General features: G+C 40.4%; 1 protein-coding gene across 4 annotated transcripts; it reads left to right on the plus strand.

Annotated features, from left to right (window-relative positions):
- The first annotated feature begins 1,953 nt into the window (after positions 1–1,953).
- Positions 1,954–14,264, plus strand: STK17B (serine/threonine kinase 17b). Of its 4 annotated transcripts, XM_041403233.1 has the most exons (9): positions 4,108–4,245; positions 4,642–4,921; positions 5,147–5,208; positions 7,908–8,120; positions 9,800–9,944; positions 10,200–10,326; positions 11,193–11,241; positions 12,859–13,038; positions 13,682–14,264. In XM_041403233.1, the coding sequence occupies exons 3-9, from the start codon at positions 5,186–5,188 to the stop codon at positions 13,962–13,964; spliced, it is 1,020 nt and encodes a 339-aa protein (XP_041259167.1). In that variant the 5' UTR covers positions 4,108–4,245; positions 4,642–4,921; positions 5,147–5,185; the 3' UTR covers positions 13,965–14,264. The 4 variants fall into 4 exon arrangements, with proteins under 4 accessions (XP_041259164.1, XP_041259165.1, XP_041259166.1 ...); XM_041403230.1 differs by lacking the exons at positions 4,642–4,921; positions 5,147–5,208 and adding an exon at positions 1,954–2,013 and having other exon boundaries at positions 4,087–4,245; XM_041403231.1 differs by lacking the exons at positions 4,642–4,921; positions 5,147–5,208 and adding an exon at positions 2,099–2,298 and having other exon boundaries at positions 4,087–4,245.
- The last annotated feature ends 984 nt before the right edge of the window (positions 14,265–15,248 follow it).

Below are 15,248 nucleotides of genomic sequence, written 5' to 3' on the forward strand. Positions count from 1 at the left end.
TATGCAGCTAACACCTTTAATTGCTATTTTTTAATTATCCCACACACCAGGTGTATACATTAGGAATAATAATAGTTCATGATCCTGTACTGTTGTGACCTTCAGCCTGCCCGTTCCCCCTCCTCCACCTTTGTTTGTCCTTCTCAGTTGTGGTGTATCTAAGTAAAATTCCAAAGTCCTCAGGGTGGAGTCCTGTCAATTATACCCTTCTCCAAGTGCCATTCATGTTTCCATGGCATTATAGAAACAGATAACCAAGAGTACAACAACATGCATGTCACAAAGCATTTTTGGTATTTACTTGGTTTTCAAAACTTAAAGGGAGAGTAGAGCAAATCCTGAAGAGCATCAGTAAAGACATAAAAAGCAGCTAAGGAGACAAACATAAGCACTGTCATTTACTTCTTGGCACCACGTGCTATAATAACCTAAAACATCTTAATTGTGGGCATCATTTAAATTTACTCTGCGGCTCATTTGGTATGTTTGGAATGCTGCCTGCTTTTCATATTGCACAAAGAGCACTTCTCAACAAAACCAATCCTGTCCACATGTTGTATTTTTATTTGACAGATGTATTTGAAATCATGTTATAATCAAGAAAGAGTATGATCTGGAACACTGCAGAGATGGTGGAACTTTGTGAGAGAGAGTAAAGATTTTGGACTGCTTTTGTCAAAAATATTCACAGCTCAAAGTGCTAAAAAGCCACATGGAAGTGCAAGCAAGCAGGAGCTACATGTTTCCAGTAGGTAACTCAGTGTGCCATCTACATGGTGTGACGTATTCTAGACTCTTCAAGAGTATTTTCTGCTTTATTATCTTCGTTTATGTTACTTTCATCTTAATGCAAGGCTTGCTGTGACTGCATGACTTAGGCACTGTAATAAACAGGGCAATTACCCATTTCACTGGCAGTGCCATGGCACAAACAGAATTAACCCAGTAACTCTAATGGTGTGCTGCTGAAATGAAATACACACTTCTTAAACTCTTGTGCTACATTACTATTGCTGACTTCATGACAAACGTATTATAAAACGGATGTTTGCAAATTTCTAGCTCGTTGGATTGCTTCAGAGGAAATCAATTTGACAAACAAATTGCAACTATTTTAGAAGTCTTTCTATTTTCAGCTTATTTCTGAACCGTGCTTTAGGCTATTTTGAGTCCTTGGAAAGAGTCTTTGAAACCACAGGTTGGAGTATTTTAACTTTTTTTTTTTTTCCTGTGGGTTTCTCACGGCTCTGAAGACCCTGTTTCCCCTTGCATGCATGACGAAGAGATTGTCAAACGTGCTCCGTGCGCGCCGTGTGCTTACACAGGCTGAAAGCGCTCGGTTCCGGGCAGCTGCGGGTGAGAGCTGCTTTATCGCTGGGTTTTTAACTGCACCGGCCCGGTGCTGTGCCCTCGGAGCCCCCGCGGCGGCGGAGCCCGCACGGCGCCTCTGTCCCCGCGCCCGCGGCTTTTCCCGCCACGTCCCGCACCGGGAAGGAGCGGAACCGCTGCGGGCGCGGCTCCCGTCCCCGGCTCCCCACCGCGGGGGATGCACAGCACGGCGTCCGGCACAGCCAGCGCACCTGCCCCGGGGCCTCGGCCGTGCTCCGCTGCTCGAGCGCTCGGGGATGCAGCGGATGCACCCAGGAGCCTTCGCTGCGGGGTTTGGCTGCCGCAGCAGCGGGACCGGGACGCGCCATCGGTGCGTTGGGGCCCGAAGCGGCGGCTCCGCGCACCCCGAGCCCCGGCACCCCCAGCTCCCTCACGGCCGGGCGGCACCTGCCGCTGGGGGCCGGGCAGCCGGTAGAGGGCGCTGCCCGCACGGAGGGCGCTCCCGCCAATCGCCGGGACTCTGGGCGCCGCGGCTGGGCGCGGATTGGCTGTTCTGCTGAGGGGGCGGGGCCTGGCGCTCGCGCCGCTGGGACAGCCGCTCCCCTCGGCTTGCGCCTTTCAAACGCCGAGAGACGGCGAGAGAGCGGGAGCGGAGTTGTGAGGGACGGCGGGCGGCGGCCAGCGGTGAGTGTGCCCGGCCGGGGAGAGCGGGAGCGTACTCGGACGCGGGGGAGCGGGGAATGTGCCCGACCGAGGGGCCGCTGTGCTGTGCTGCTGTCTGGGCGCGGTGGAAGCGCCGAGCTGCCTCCCCGCCCGGTGCCGGGTCGCGCCGGGGCAGCGCTGTGAGGGGAGTCGGGGCTGCCCCGCGGGGACAGGGCCGGGTCCCGCCCGGCCGCTGCCGGCCTCCGTGGTCCTTCGCTGCCAAACGTCTTCCCGGCCCAGACCGGGGACTCGACGTCTTTAGAAAAGGTTAAAAGAGCTGACTTTTTTTCTCGGTAAACTTCCCTAGTTTATTGGGAAGCCTTTTTTCCCCCATAGCTGGTTGAATCTCACTCTCCTGAGCAGATTACGTGCTTCTTTGTGGGTTTCTGCCTGCTATGGGTATGTGTTCTTCTCTATTCTTGATGATACCGAGCTAAAAAAAGGAGATGTGGTGTCTTACCGGAGAAACAACGTCAAGGCAACGTGAGGCAGAAGTTCTCCTTAATAATTGCTCTGTATGAATGATCATGTACAATGAAAGCTTACGTAATAAGCTCGATAATGGTAATAAATTTGATAATGGTAAGCTGTCAGTCAGTGAGGCCAGTTATCGAGCACGAATGGTTTTCTGCTGAAGGACAGCAGGAAGAAGATACAGTTTAGGAGTTAAAGTTATCGAGGGAGCACAGCCCTAAGGAGAGTCATGTAAAATTTCAGACATCAAAATCATCCTCTTAAATGGTAAACTGTCATATAATGGGGAAGAAGGAATGCTTTGCTTGTTACAGAGTGAGTCAAAGACTTGTGTATTAGATTGTATTGTGACCTTTTCATAATTTCTTAAAGAAGCTATTTCCTGCATATCAGATGATACTTTGAAGATATTTTTAAACTATGTAGTTTGTGTCTTTTTCCTGCTAAATTATGTACAATGATTTGAATCCAAAATAGTTCTAATATGAATAACCATGTTCCATCCCACATGGGAATGTGAACAATGCTGGATGGGTAATGGGTTGCATTTGGATCATAACTAGTTCGAGTGCTCCCCCAGAAGTGTCTGACAGTGCATTTCTCTCATTTAAACTGCAAGTGTATTTTTGTGAGCTTGCTAACTGTCTCTGAATTGTAATTTGCCTTTTTTTTTTTAACTAATAAAGGTAAACCTGCTCTTTAATTTAAAGAAGCCATCAGTTACCACTTCTGGTATCCTTCAGTAACCCTTTTCTGCCTTGCTTTTGCATTTCACCTGAAGAAATGCTTCAGGCCTCTAAACGTGAATACCAAACCCCAGTATTTTTATTGGGTTTGGTTTTGTTGGGTTTTATTTTTCACTGCAGTAGAAATTATGTGGGTGGGTGTATCTTCATAATGTGCTGTTCTACTGGTTTATTAAGGTAATTTAATCAGGATTACTACATCATTTGATTCTAAATGATCTGAACTTGCAAAGACGACCTTGTCCATTCATGCTTCTCTGTGACAATTAACTCGGCCTTAAAAAGGAAACTCGGAGGAACTATGAGTGAGCCTAATAACAAATGTGAATATTCCCACTGGGAAAAGAACCCCACTTTGTCCTGTTGTTACCTATTCCTGCTGCGTTGCAGTTAACAAACAGGAAGGAGTTTTGGTAAATTCCCCCAGGAAAAAATATCTGTTAAAAGTGTAAACTCAAAGGAAGTGTGGAACTTACCCAGAATCCAGAGAAGAGTTTCAGAAAGATTAAGAAAAGGTACATCTCATTAATAGTTAAGTAGCTATTAGCATTTTTATTAGAACTAAAGCTTATCCCTAGTATCTTATGGATATGCTCCAGGGAGAAAAAAACCCTAACTTATCTCGAGTGTTTACATTATTAAATTAGCATGTCTTGATTAGTATTCCTTTCAGGTTTTCTTTTTACAGTGATTAAATGTGTTGTTTTCAGGCTGCTACTGAACCAAGTTCTGGCTATTCTAGTTTTATAGCCCTAAACTCACAATATTTGTATACTTTCCTGTAGATGCTGTAGCTATGTAATTTCCAAGACTCTTAATTGTTTTGCTTCGGCAGGTGGCTGGTGTAAGAGAGAGACCTGCTGCTCCTGACGATGTCGAGGAGAAAGCTGGAGAATAAAAGCCTTTCTGGCTTGTTGGCCACATCTCTGCACACACCAATCAAGACAGAAAACTTCTACAATTTTTATGTGCTTGAATCAAAAGAGCTAGGAAGGTAAGATTATTCCTATTTATTTTATTTGAGCAAGAGGAATTTTTGCTGCAAGAAAATTCTCTGTACAATGAAACAAACCTTTATGGTAGTAGATGGAGAATGGGCTCCTTCCCTGTCCCCTTCTTTGCATCACAGTGGGTTCTTTAGGGACCAGGAAAAGGGACAGGGAGGCATAAGCTGCCAGCCTATTCCATGTCAGAGAGATCTGGAGGGTTTTCATAGGCATGTAGATTTGGGATTATCTTCCTTTCCCTGCCACATAGATTTGGCCTAAACAAGAGATGACATAGAGTGATACTGTAAGAAAAAAATGAGGATTTTGAGTTGATGGTTCCAAGTGTTTGGGTGAGTTTTCTGAAATCCAGAAAACAAAGACCTTTTCTCTCCCCTTCCCAGCCTCAAGCAGTTAGACTGAGCTTCAAACAAGCTGCTGTTTCAGAGCACTTCTGCAGCCTGCTTCCCTTGCTCTTGTTTGCAACAGTGAAATAGGAAATAAAGCAACAAAGCACCCAAACCCTCGGTGTTTATGGCACTGTTTCAGCCATACAAGTGAATGTGTGTTTTGAAATCACTGAGTTAATTCACACCTTGAGAATACTCAGTGATTTGGGTTTAAAGCCATGCAAACGTGATGCTGTGATCATGTTTCCAAGCTCCCTGAACAGAAGTGTGCCAGGTCAGTCCCACAGCTGTGCCTTGCTGTGCTGCATAAGGATCCTTTGCACCTGCAGCTCCTTTTGTCAGCAGAGATGCTCTTCTGCATGTGGTGTGTGAGCTCCTCAGCCTTCATTGTTCTCTTGGGTTTTTTTCTGTTTTTCTAGCATGTGCTTTTTATCTGGTACACTTTTATAGAAGTGCACATTGCAGCCCATAACTTTCTTCTTTTCTTAACTTTTGTCAGCTCTGCTTTTGAATTCTAAGCTCTACAGAAGCAGTTTATATGCAGCACCCTCTAGAACTCAGGTATTGTTCCAACGCTGGATTTTCAGACTCTGCATACTTGTGAGATGATATCTAAAGCAAACAAAAGTGTAGATTTTGTATGAATTCCAGAACAGAGCTTTTAATTTTTTCTATGCATGCAAAACCAGGCCTAACAAAGTAAGTGCCAAAATGCAAAGAAAACTGAAGCACGACTCTGTTTTACAAACATATTTGTGATTTCTCCTGGCCTAACTACATGGGTATTTTTTAATGTTTTTAAATGTATAAATGCTTTTTAAGTGATGTAAAATCCATCTTTTCTTTGTAACCTCTCTAAAGGATTAATATACTTTAATTTTCACTTGCAGTTTTCTTTTTCCTGTTGAAATTATGTAGTAAATAGTTCTCTTGTTCTCTGCTTAAGCTTCCCAACCCCATTTCTTCCTCCCACACCCTTATCTGTTGGGTCCTTTGGTATTTAAGACACTGACTCACAAAGCTGGCAGGTTAGGTTCTGTTTAGTGGCTTAAGTAGTTCTGTCCCTGGTGTGTGCATGGCTTGGCTTCTTTTGAAGCAGCTAAATTTCTGTGGTTTCTGAGCTGAGATATGAAAACATCCTGAAATCAGATTTTCTTGTAGAGCTGGGCTCTGAGGGGGGATGGTTGCGCAGGCCAGGAGTGGGAACTGCTTCGCTTGCGTCAGTGCAGCACTTCCGAGCTGACTTTTTTTGTGTTTCTGGAGCAATTTCCACAGCTCTAAAAGACTTTTTTCGTCTTATTTTTTTGCCTTAATTTTTTGCCTTAATTGGCACTCTACTAATAAACAAGTGGAAATTCTTACATCTCAAATGTGGAGGCATCACGGACCCCTCAGAGTTGTTAAGCCCACAGGAACCAGAAGGAAGATGTGCCAAAACTACTGGGGAAGATCGTGCTGTTCTCATGAAACTGAACTGGTTCCCCTTTGTTAATTTCAGAGGCACTTTGGTGGCTGGCAGGGTTGATGTGATGCTAAAAAGAGAATGTGAGCTGGAGGGGGGAGTGTTTCCAACTTGTGTATATCATGAAGTTGAGCTCAGTAAGTTCATATGCTCTGCAGTAATAAGCTGGGTTAACAATTGGGAAAGCACGTGGCTGTTTCAGGCTTACAAATAGTTATTAAGGTGAAGAGTGGGCCTGTATCAGCCTCGATAACTTTTATCTCTAAAGTTTAGTGCTTTCAAAAAAGGGTTGAGAAAATCTACAACTAATTGATGTTGAAATAAATGATAACAAAAGGACTGTTTTGTTGAATTTATTTTTAAGTTGTAGCAGTATGATTCAAAGTCATGTTTAAATATTTAATAATTTAGGCATGTTTGTGCACTTATTTGCAAATGAAAATTGATTTTTTTGCATGTGATGCTCATCTCTGTTTTGATTAAATACTGAAGTCTAGATTTCTCTTTTTAAGTACTTTTTTGTTTTAAGAAATGCTCCTTTTAAGCACTGGGATTTTTGCACCAGAAAAAAGGCAAAGCCTGTGAGGCGATGTGGTATTTTCTACTGAAGAAGCTAATTTAGTTTAAGGAACACAGCTCAGATAGCTCATTCTGAGCTGTTCCATTATGATTGTCCTTAGCATGCTGTGGTAACAAAAAATACAGGTGGACAGGCTCATTTTGAAGAGATAAATGTAGGTTGTGCACTTTGTACATAGCTTGATGCTGTTTTTAGAACTTTACTTGCAGTTTATTGCAGCCTTTCGAGTTGTTTTTTTTGTAAATAAGGTTTCTTTAAATAAATATGGTTTTGGTATATAAGGTTTCTCTTTACAATTTGAAAACACTTTGTATGTATGCAACCAGGCATTTCTGGGAATGCAATATTAGTAACTATAAATTTTTTTTTCAGGAGTTTATAACTTGGCTTAAAAAACTGCAATTTTTTCCTTCTATTTTTTTCAAAGATCAGCATGGTGTTTTAACTACAGTAGGTAGTTTTCTTCTAAAAACATTTCTTTGCCAAAATATGTTTTTGTTTCCATACCTAAACAGTTGGCTAGGAAATAAAGTGACACACTTTGTCTAAATGTAATTGAGGAAGAGAATGCTAAGTGGTGGGTGCTTTTCTATTAAGATGTTTTGAAACATTTTGCAGATACCTGGGATTTTTGTATCAGTACTACATGATTTGTGGAAGGAAATTCCCTTTATTACTAATTTTTTTTCACTGAAAACCTCCTGCCCCATGCATTTAAATGTGCTTTGTTTTTCCTGTTCATTCTCTGCATTTCATAGGGGTTTGCTTTGTTTGTTACTGTCCTGTAGGTGTTTTAATGAGGTTGAGGGTTTTTTAATATCTTGCCAACCTGAACAGAGCTCTGGGCAGTCTGGTAAAACCTCATGGCCAGCCTTGCTTTAAGCAGGAGGTTTTTAGGGACCTCCAGAAGTCCTTTCCAGCCAAATTATTCTGTGACCTGGCCATTAGAATGTCCCTGTAACCTGATACTCTGATTTAATGTTTAGCTAGGCTGTATAAAGGGAATTTTCCTGGGTCTCACCAGAGCTTCATCTAGCTTAGTATCCTTCTACAGTGCCTGCAAGTGAATGTTCAGGAAACAGTATAAGAGCAGGCCAAGCATGGCATTTCCAATACGTTATTTTGCTTGTTTGCAATTATTTGCTCTGTCTTAGTTCTAATGTTAATTTATGCACTTTTGATTTCCTGCATCTCAGTCTTTTCTCTTTTATTTCGTAGAGGAAGATGTGCTGTGGTTAGAAAATGTGTAGCTAAATCCACAGGCCAAGAGTATGCAGCTAAATTTTTAAAGAAAAGGAGAAGAGGTCAAGACTGCAAAGCAGAGATTGTGCATGAAATTGCTGTCCTTGAATTAATGAAATCCAATCCTCGCATAGTTAATCTGCATGAAGTCTATGAAACAGCAAATGAAATCATCTTAGTGTTGGAATAGTAAGTATGCCTTCATCACATGTTCCATGGTTGTAGGAAAACATCTTTCAATATATTAATTTTTTGTATGAGTTGCCTGAATGCCCAGAATTGCAGCAGTACCCTATATACATTATGCTAATCTTTCATTGTAATATACTTTATATTTTTTCCTTTAAGGATGTTTCAGGCAAGCTGACTGGAAAGAATGTTCTTGAAATACTGGAGGAGGTCCTGAGTGCTTTGATGCAACTTAAATCACAAAAAAAAAAAAAAAAAAAAAAGAAAAGTTACTGATTCCAAGTACACAGATTTCAAAGAGGTTGAGCACATCCATGCCTGTGAACTTCAAGTTAGCACTTGACATTTTTTTGGTGACTGGAGACTTACAGTTACTTTGGTTTTTTTGAGCTCCTAAATTCAGTGATTTTGTTGTTTTAAAATTGACTTTTGAATAGTTTCCTAAAAAAATCCCATTTTTTTCACAGATGTCCCCAAAGCTTCTTATTAGCTCTGAAAAATAAGTTTAATTTGGGATTTGAATTTGCATTATCTATCATATTTGTTTTATATATAAATTTTTGTGTGGAATGTAAGGAACAAAAACACATCCTGTGAAATGAATTCTTTCTAAGCTTTAAGTTTCATGTACAAAGTATTTGAGGTGCTGTTAATGGTGGTCTCTGTACACCATGGTATATTCTTTGGAAACTTTGAAGGAATTTGGCTAGATTCTATCTTTGAAAGCTTTTTTTTCCCCTGGAACTAGATGACCCCTAACATATAATTTATTCTAAGGCTTTTTTTTGCAAATCTTTTCCTGCAGAGCTTTCAGCTCTTTACCCTTGTGAGTTCCCACCCATCCAGACCATAATATAACTGGAGTGCAGCAGCACTGTGGGAGCCAGTGCTGAAAACCTTGTGAGAGTTGAAATCCATGGCATCCTCTGCCCTTCCCCTCATGTCCGTGTTGCCATAAGGTCACCTGGGGGGGAGGCGTGACTGACACCTCACATAACCTCAGCAGGTTTGTGGCTGTGGTCTTTCATTTTGTCCAATACCTGACTTTTTCTAGACTCATTTTAGAGACTTTAGTAAACTTAGCAATGAGGTTTAGGCTCAGTGATCTGTAGTTTTGAGGAAGCTCTTCATCCTTGAGAGGGAGACTTGAGGCACTCGGAGCAGGCTGAGTAATGATCTCAAACCCAGCCTGAAAGGAGACAGCTGACACTGCAGCCAAGTGTAGGAATAACTCATAAACCACAGGAGCACAGATATTTCCATGCTGCTTTACACTGCTCTGAATTATTTATAACTGGTCTCATGGAAGACATTTTAGATTTGACTTGAAAAGAAAGGCGTCTTTGATTAGGGACTGGTGATATAACTCAGCTTCTGGAAGGCATCTTCCTGCTTGCTTGAGGGGAACAGAGCATTATGAGGTTATCAGTCAAAGTGCTTTTTGCTGTCTCAGCTGCTGTTTCAGGCTATAAGAAAAGAAAAAGCATGATCACATTTTTTTTCCCTTTTCTAAGTGTTTGTATTAAGTGTTTTAGTGTAAATGTGTAAAAAGAAAAATATTCCCAGCCTCTCTGATATTACAGATATATGTTAGATAAATATGTGCTATTAAAAACATTTTCCTTGCTAAAGTTTTAAAATTTAAACTTAATACATAGACATTCTTCAATGTGTTTCAGTGCTGCTGGAGGAGAAATATTTGACTTGTGTGTCCCAGATCTGGATGACAGAATTTGTGAAAGGGATATTGTAAGGCTTATAAGGCAAATACTTGAAGGACTTTGCTGCTTGCATGAAAACAATATTGTTCATCTGGATTTAAAGGTGAGGCTGCAGCAGGCTTTGTTTTAGCACTTCATCTTCAATTTATTCTGTTCATCCAAGTAATTTGTTAAATACATTAAAAATATGAGAAGGAGATGAAATGATATTAAAATAGATTAAAAGGATAGAAATTAAATATATTTAGTGTTTAGCAATAAGTATTTCATAATAGAAGCTGAAGTGTCATTTAGTACATAGGGCATTTTTTTCTGATTGTATTTTATTAATTAGGAATGCAATTTTTTTCTATTGTAGCCTCAAAATATTTTGCTGAGCAGCATCAATCCTCTTGGCGATGTAAAAATTGTGCATTTTGGGATGTCCCGGAAGCTTGAGAATTCCAATGAACTGCGGCAGATCATGGGAACCACAGAGTATCTCGGTATGGAAGGGCTGCTTCACAACCTCTCATGTGGGCTTTCCAGAGAACAGGAGCAGTTCATGGAGCACACTGAGCAACTTACAAGCTGATAAAGAACATCACAGGACAAGGCAACATGTTTGAGCTGCTCTTCTTTAAGAGTAGTCAACAAATATTTGCCCCAAAAAATCCCAAATTATATCAATCAGTGCAGCTCTCAATTTTACATTGTAGTTTTTGCTGTGTTATGGGCTGTTAAATTGTTCTGAACAGAATTGAAACATTGGCATGCACAAAGAAATGTTCTTTGAATTAATGTAACATCTTTAATGTTATTCAGTATGATGATTTAATTAGATTAAAATATTTGTTGGAAAGGAAAAGATTGCTGTTAACACTTGGCCCTCTCTGAGGGACAAGCTTCCTTTGTGATTTGCCAACACTCAATGTTAAGAACACTTCATTCTGCAGTGAATAACTTGCTACCTAGCCTGTGCTAACAGCCACTGATCCTAAAATTGGCTTGGTCATCTTGCTTTAACATGCTGAAAGCTCTATACATTCCTGTTAAAAAGCTCTATAATTCAAAACCTTTTAGGAGAAAAATGTATGTGCATGTATCTGATTAGAACACATCTTGAAACTTGGATAAACTTCAGGCCATGTAGTGCCACTTTGGTGTGAACTTAAGTAAACTTCCATTTCGAGGCAAATGGAAATAACTTTTTGCCACCTTGTGGCTTAGAAATAATAAATCTAATTATTGAAACTACATGTTGAGTCTTACAATAATGGTTGGCAAAAGAATGCCAGAAATGTAATGTATGATTCAAGGCCATTTGAATAAGATATTTATTAAAGCATTTTTCTTCTCCCCGTCTCTTTAGCTCCAGAAATTTTGAACTATGATCCTATTACCACAGCTACAGACATGTGGTAGGTTTGATCTTCATTTTACTGGGGCTTGGTGGGACCCCTTAACAATCTAAGGGCCTGATGCAGTTTCATCTGGCTTCCAAGAATCCCCTTCTGTTGGTGGGCTGGCTGAAAGAGGGAGGGGAGGATGGGAGGGGATGAAGCCCTCAGGACTTACAGGAGTTTATGGATCTGTTGCACACTTAGTGGGAAATGCAGGTGGCTTCTGATGCTGTGGAGGATAGGTGTTTGTTCTGAGGGAATAATAACAGTGGCTGGATAACATACTTGAGGTATTACTTACTCCTGGCTGACATGCTTCGGGCATTAGCTACACTAGGACACTTCCCTTCCCACTTTTACATCGTTAAAGAATCTTTGATACAAATTATAAGAAGGATGTCAACTTCCTACTTCTTATTTTTAGAGAAATATCTGCAGGAGTGAATCATAAAAAATGACAAGTACCTTGAAATGAACCACAACTTTTTGTGGTGTTTTAATTTTATGTATTATGTTAAAGACTAGCTTTGAAATGTTTCCTTTAAACAAAAAATCTTCATCTTAATTAATATTCCCTGTTAAAAGTTGCTAGTTGCTCCTTATAAATCTTTTCATGAATGCCTTTTAATCACATATTATTTGCCTGCTTTTGGGGGAAGGCCTAAGAAAACCCCTATTGATGCTGTGCTCACAATGACAAACCCAGCAGCTGCCTGTTTCCACACTGTAATGAGTACTAAATTCTGATCTATCGGATCACAAAAATGTTTCTATTATGCATCAAGAAACCACCTTAAGATTTATAATAGATGGCATGGTCTGTGGCACTCATGTTTGTTGTGATACGGCACAAAATGATGACACAGACACTGCTGCTCTCGAGGGGAACAAAAAGGAAGAAGAAGAAGAACTTTATTTTCTGCCTCCAACATTTATAGTTTTCCAAAGGTGACAGTGGATTGGAGGGGGACAGTGCCACCTCTCCAATGCCACTGGACAGACCAAGGGTCCATCAATTCTCTCCACCTCCATGAAAGAATGCAAAACATAGGTTATTTACAGAACTGTGTGTGAGAAAGTTTGTTGAAAGAATGCAAACATCAGAAGGCTTAACAAAGTCTTATAAAATCAGGGCGACACATGTTCATGTTCTTGAGAGGAACATCTCAGCTAGAAGAGATTGTAACACAACTCAGATGTCAAATGCACAGAGAAGTTGATTAAGTCTTTGCTCTGTTATCCAGAATTGCAGTGCAAGATATATGCAGATTAGAAAGTCTGTCTTTTTTGCAGCTCTATCATCCAGAATTGCCATATGTCCCAAGAGTGGGCTGGGTAAAAGTGGTATTTCCTTTTCCTAACAATCTCAGTAGGAAGAAAAGGGTCTATTGAAATGAAACAGTTTTCAAAAATCCCTTCATTGAGATATATACCTAACATATCTTTCCTTGTGTGTCTATGTGCAGTCATGTTTGAATTACATATAATTGAGGTGTAACATGTTGGCTGTAATTCTGAGAGTGGGATATGTCAGGATTTGCAGCACAGGAATATGCAGGGTATATTGTTTAGATTCTCTAGTAGGTTTGTACATTTTGTTCTCTAGTAGGTTTATACATTGTGTTCTTATCTCAGGAACATCGGTGTCATCTCATACATGCTGCTGACACAAGAATCTCCATTTGTGGGAGCTGATGTTCAAGAAACTTACCTTAATATATCTCAAGTTAATGTGGATTATTCAGAAGAAACATTTTCATCAGTTTCACAGCCTGCAAAAGACTTCATTCAAAAACTTCTCATAAAAAATCCAGAGTAAGTAGCAAACTCCTTCAGGCAAGAATCCTAAATTTGTGGAGCACCTAGAAAAAGTGAATGTTAATTTATGTGGTTAATGTCACTGATAAGAGCAGTTGGGTATTTCACAATATATTGGTATTTTCAACGGGATATTTCAAAGTGTGGTTTTATGCTTTTCCATAATGCATGAGAAGAATCTTGGATTCAATGTCTGGATAAAATGATCAGATATTGCTTTTATTATTTTCACAGATAATGTTATCATTAATCAGGGTTGCTCTTTGAGGGTTTTTTTTTTTTTTTTGTTTGAGTTTCTTTATATTTTCAGTGAGCCTCACTGTTTATGGTCTGTATAAAGCATATTACTTTAAAAGTAAAAGCAAGTGCCCATTTATGTGTGCCATGTTGAAAACATTCCCAGGGACTATGTTCCTTGTTCTGATGAAAGCTTACCAGCTTTAGGATAAACCAGCAACTAAATGTAGATGCATGTAGCCAATACTTAACTGTGTTTTGTAGCAGCTGAGGTAGGGGTGCAAACACACCAATACTGAGTCTTCAGTGTCAATTTTGCTTAGGATTTTTAGCATCAGAGCTATTTTAGTTTTTTAGTCTTGATGAAACTAACTCAAGCACCTTTCCCTTTCTCCCTGCGAAGGGACAGGCCCACTGCAGCAGACTGTCTGTCCCATTCGTGGCTGCAGCAAGAGGAGCTCACGCTCCTGTGCAGCCCTGAAGAGGTTTGCTGCTCCTCTCAGCTGCCAGGACACACAGCCAAGTGCTCAGAAGAGTGGAGTGTAAAATCCAGCTGCAGTGGGAGCTGCAGTGACAAGGAGGACAAGGAGAACATCCCAGAGGACAGCAGCACGCTCTCCAAACGCTTCCGCTTCGACGACTCATTGCAGTATCCCCAAGACTTCGTGACAGACTTTGTGTGCTAATGTAGAACACAGACTTTTCATGGAATGAGTTCAGAGTAATCTGTTCCAGTGGTGAAAAAAAGGTTCTGGCTTGCCAATTCGTGCAGCATTGGCATACTGGAAATGCACTTTGATTCTTTTATGCTGGTGCCTCCTTTTGTATCCATTGCTGGCAGTGGATTTAACTCCTGAGGAATTGGAGTTGTTGCGCCAATAAAATGAATTATTTTTTTTAAGAAGATATAATTAAATATTTTTGCACTTTTCAAGTTCTAGTCAAAAGATAATGCTAGAGTGAACAAACTGAAACCTGCAAATGAATTTAAGCATAGCCTTTGCCAAACAGTGGTTGAACACATGCATGCTTTTAGGACTACTCTTAGTAAGAGATTGGGAAGGGAAGCAGGGAAGCTGAACCTTGCTGGTTTACTGGAGTTGCTTGCTACCATTCTCACCACTTTGAATAGAGGCTAAATTTGGTATGTTTTGGGACTATGGTACATCTGTTGAGGCCATTTGGAAACCTGTTTTACCTCTAGGATCACTAGTAGTTCTGCCTTATGGATCTGTCCACTTGGGCATTATGCATATTCTGTGTGGTTATGCTGCGTTGGAACTCTGCAACACTTGGCATAGAAAACAGGTAGATTGTCAGTCCTTGTGCTTATGGTCCTTGGTTCTTACCATAAATTACATTTGAAGATGAGGTTCCTATACTGATGTGAATATTTTAACTGGGTGGTTTGCTTTGCTCAAACCTCTGAAATAGTATAATCTACCTGTACTGATTTTTCCTTATCTTAAAAAAAAACAAACAATCCCCCCAAACAAGCCCCAAAACACAAAGTCTCTAGTTAAAAGAGTAAACTGAAAATAACCATTTTTGCCAGTGAAACAGCAATTAACAGTTTTTGTCTGTGCCCTCTAATGTAAAAGTGTATCTTGCTGTCAATTAGTTGTCCATAATTACTCAGCTTCATGCCTGCTCTGAGAAATGGACTGCAGTGTGTTAGTATTTCAACAAAAACTGCCTAACAATTGTTTTAAGCCTTTAAAATTGGTTTGGTTAGTGGTATTTTTTAAAGTTCTGTGCCTTCCACTTTCACTTGTTTCTGGCTCTGAGGTAATAATGCCTGTGTCAAGTTTTGTCTTAAAGCAAATGCCAATTGTGCCTTAACAACCTGAAAGTAATACTCATAAAATAAGCCCCTTAATCATAACAGAGGCTGTGAGCCTTTTTGGGCAGTGAATTTATTAAAACTCTTAGCGATATTTTGAAAGTAAATGCCACTTTAAAATATTTCA

Source organism: Onychostruthus taczanowskii, unplaced genomic scaffold (assembly GCF_017590055.1).
Source record: "Onychostruthus taczanowskii isolate IOZ18803 unplaced genomic scaffold, ASM1759005v1 scaffold20, whole genome shotgun sequence".
Classification (NCBI taxonomy): domain Eukaryota; kingdom Metazoa; phylum Chordata; class Aves; order Passeriformes; family Passeridae; genus Onychostruthus; species Onychostruthus taczanowskii.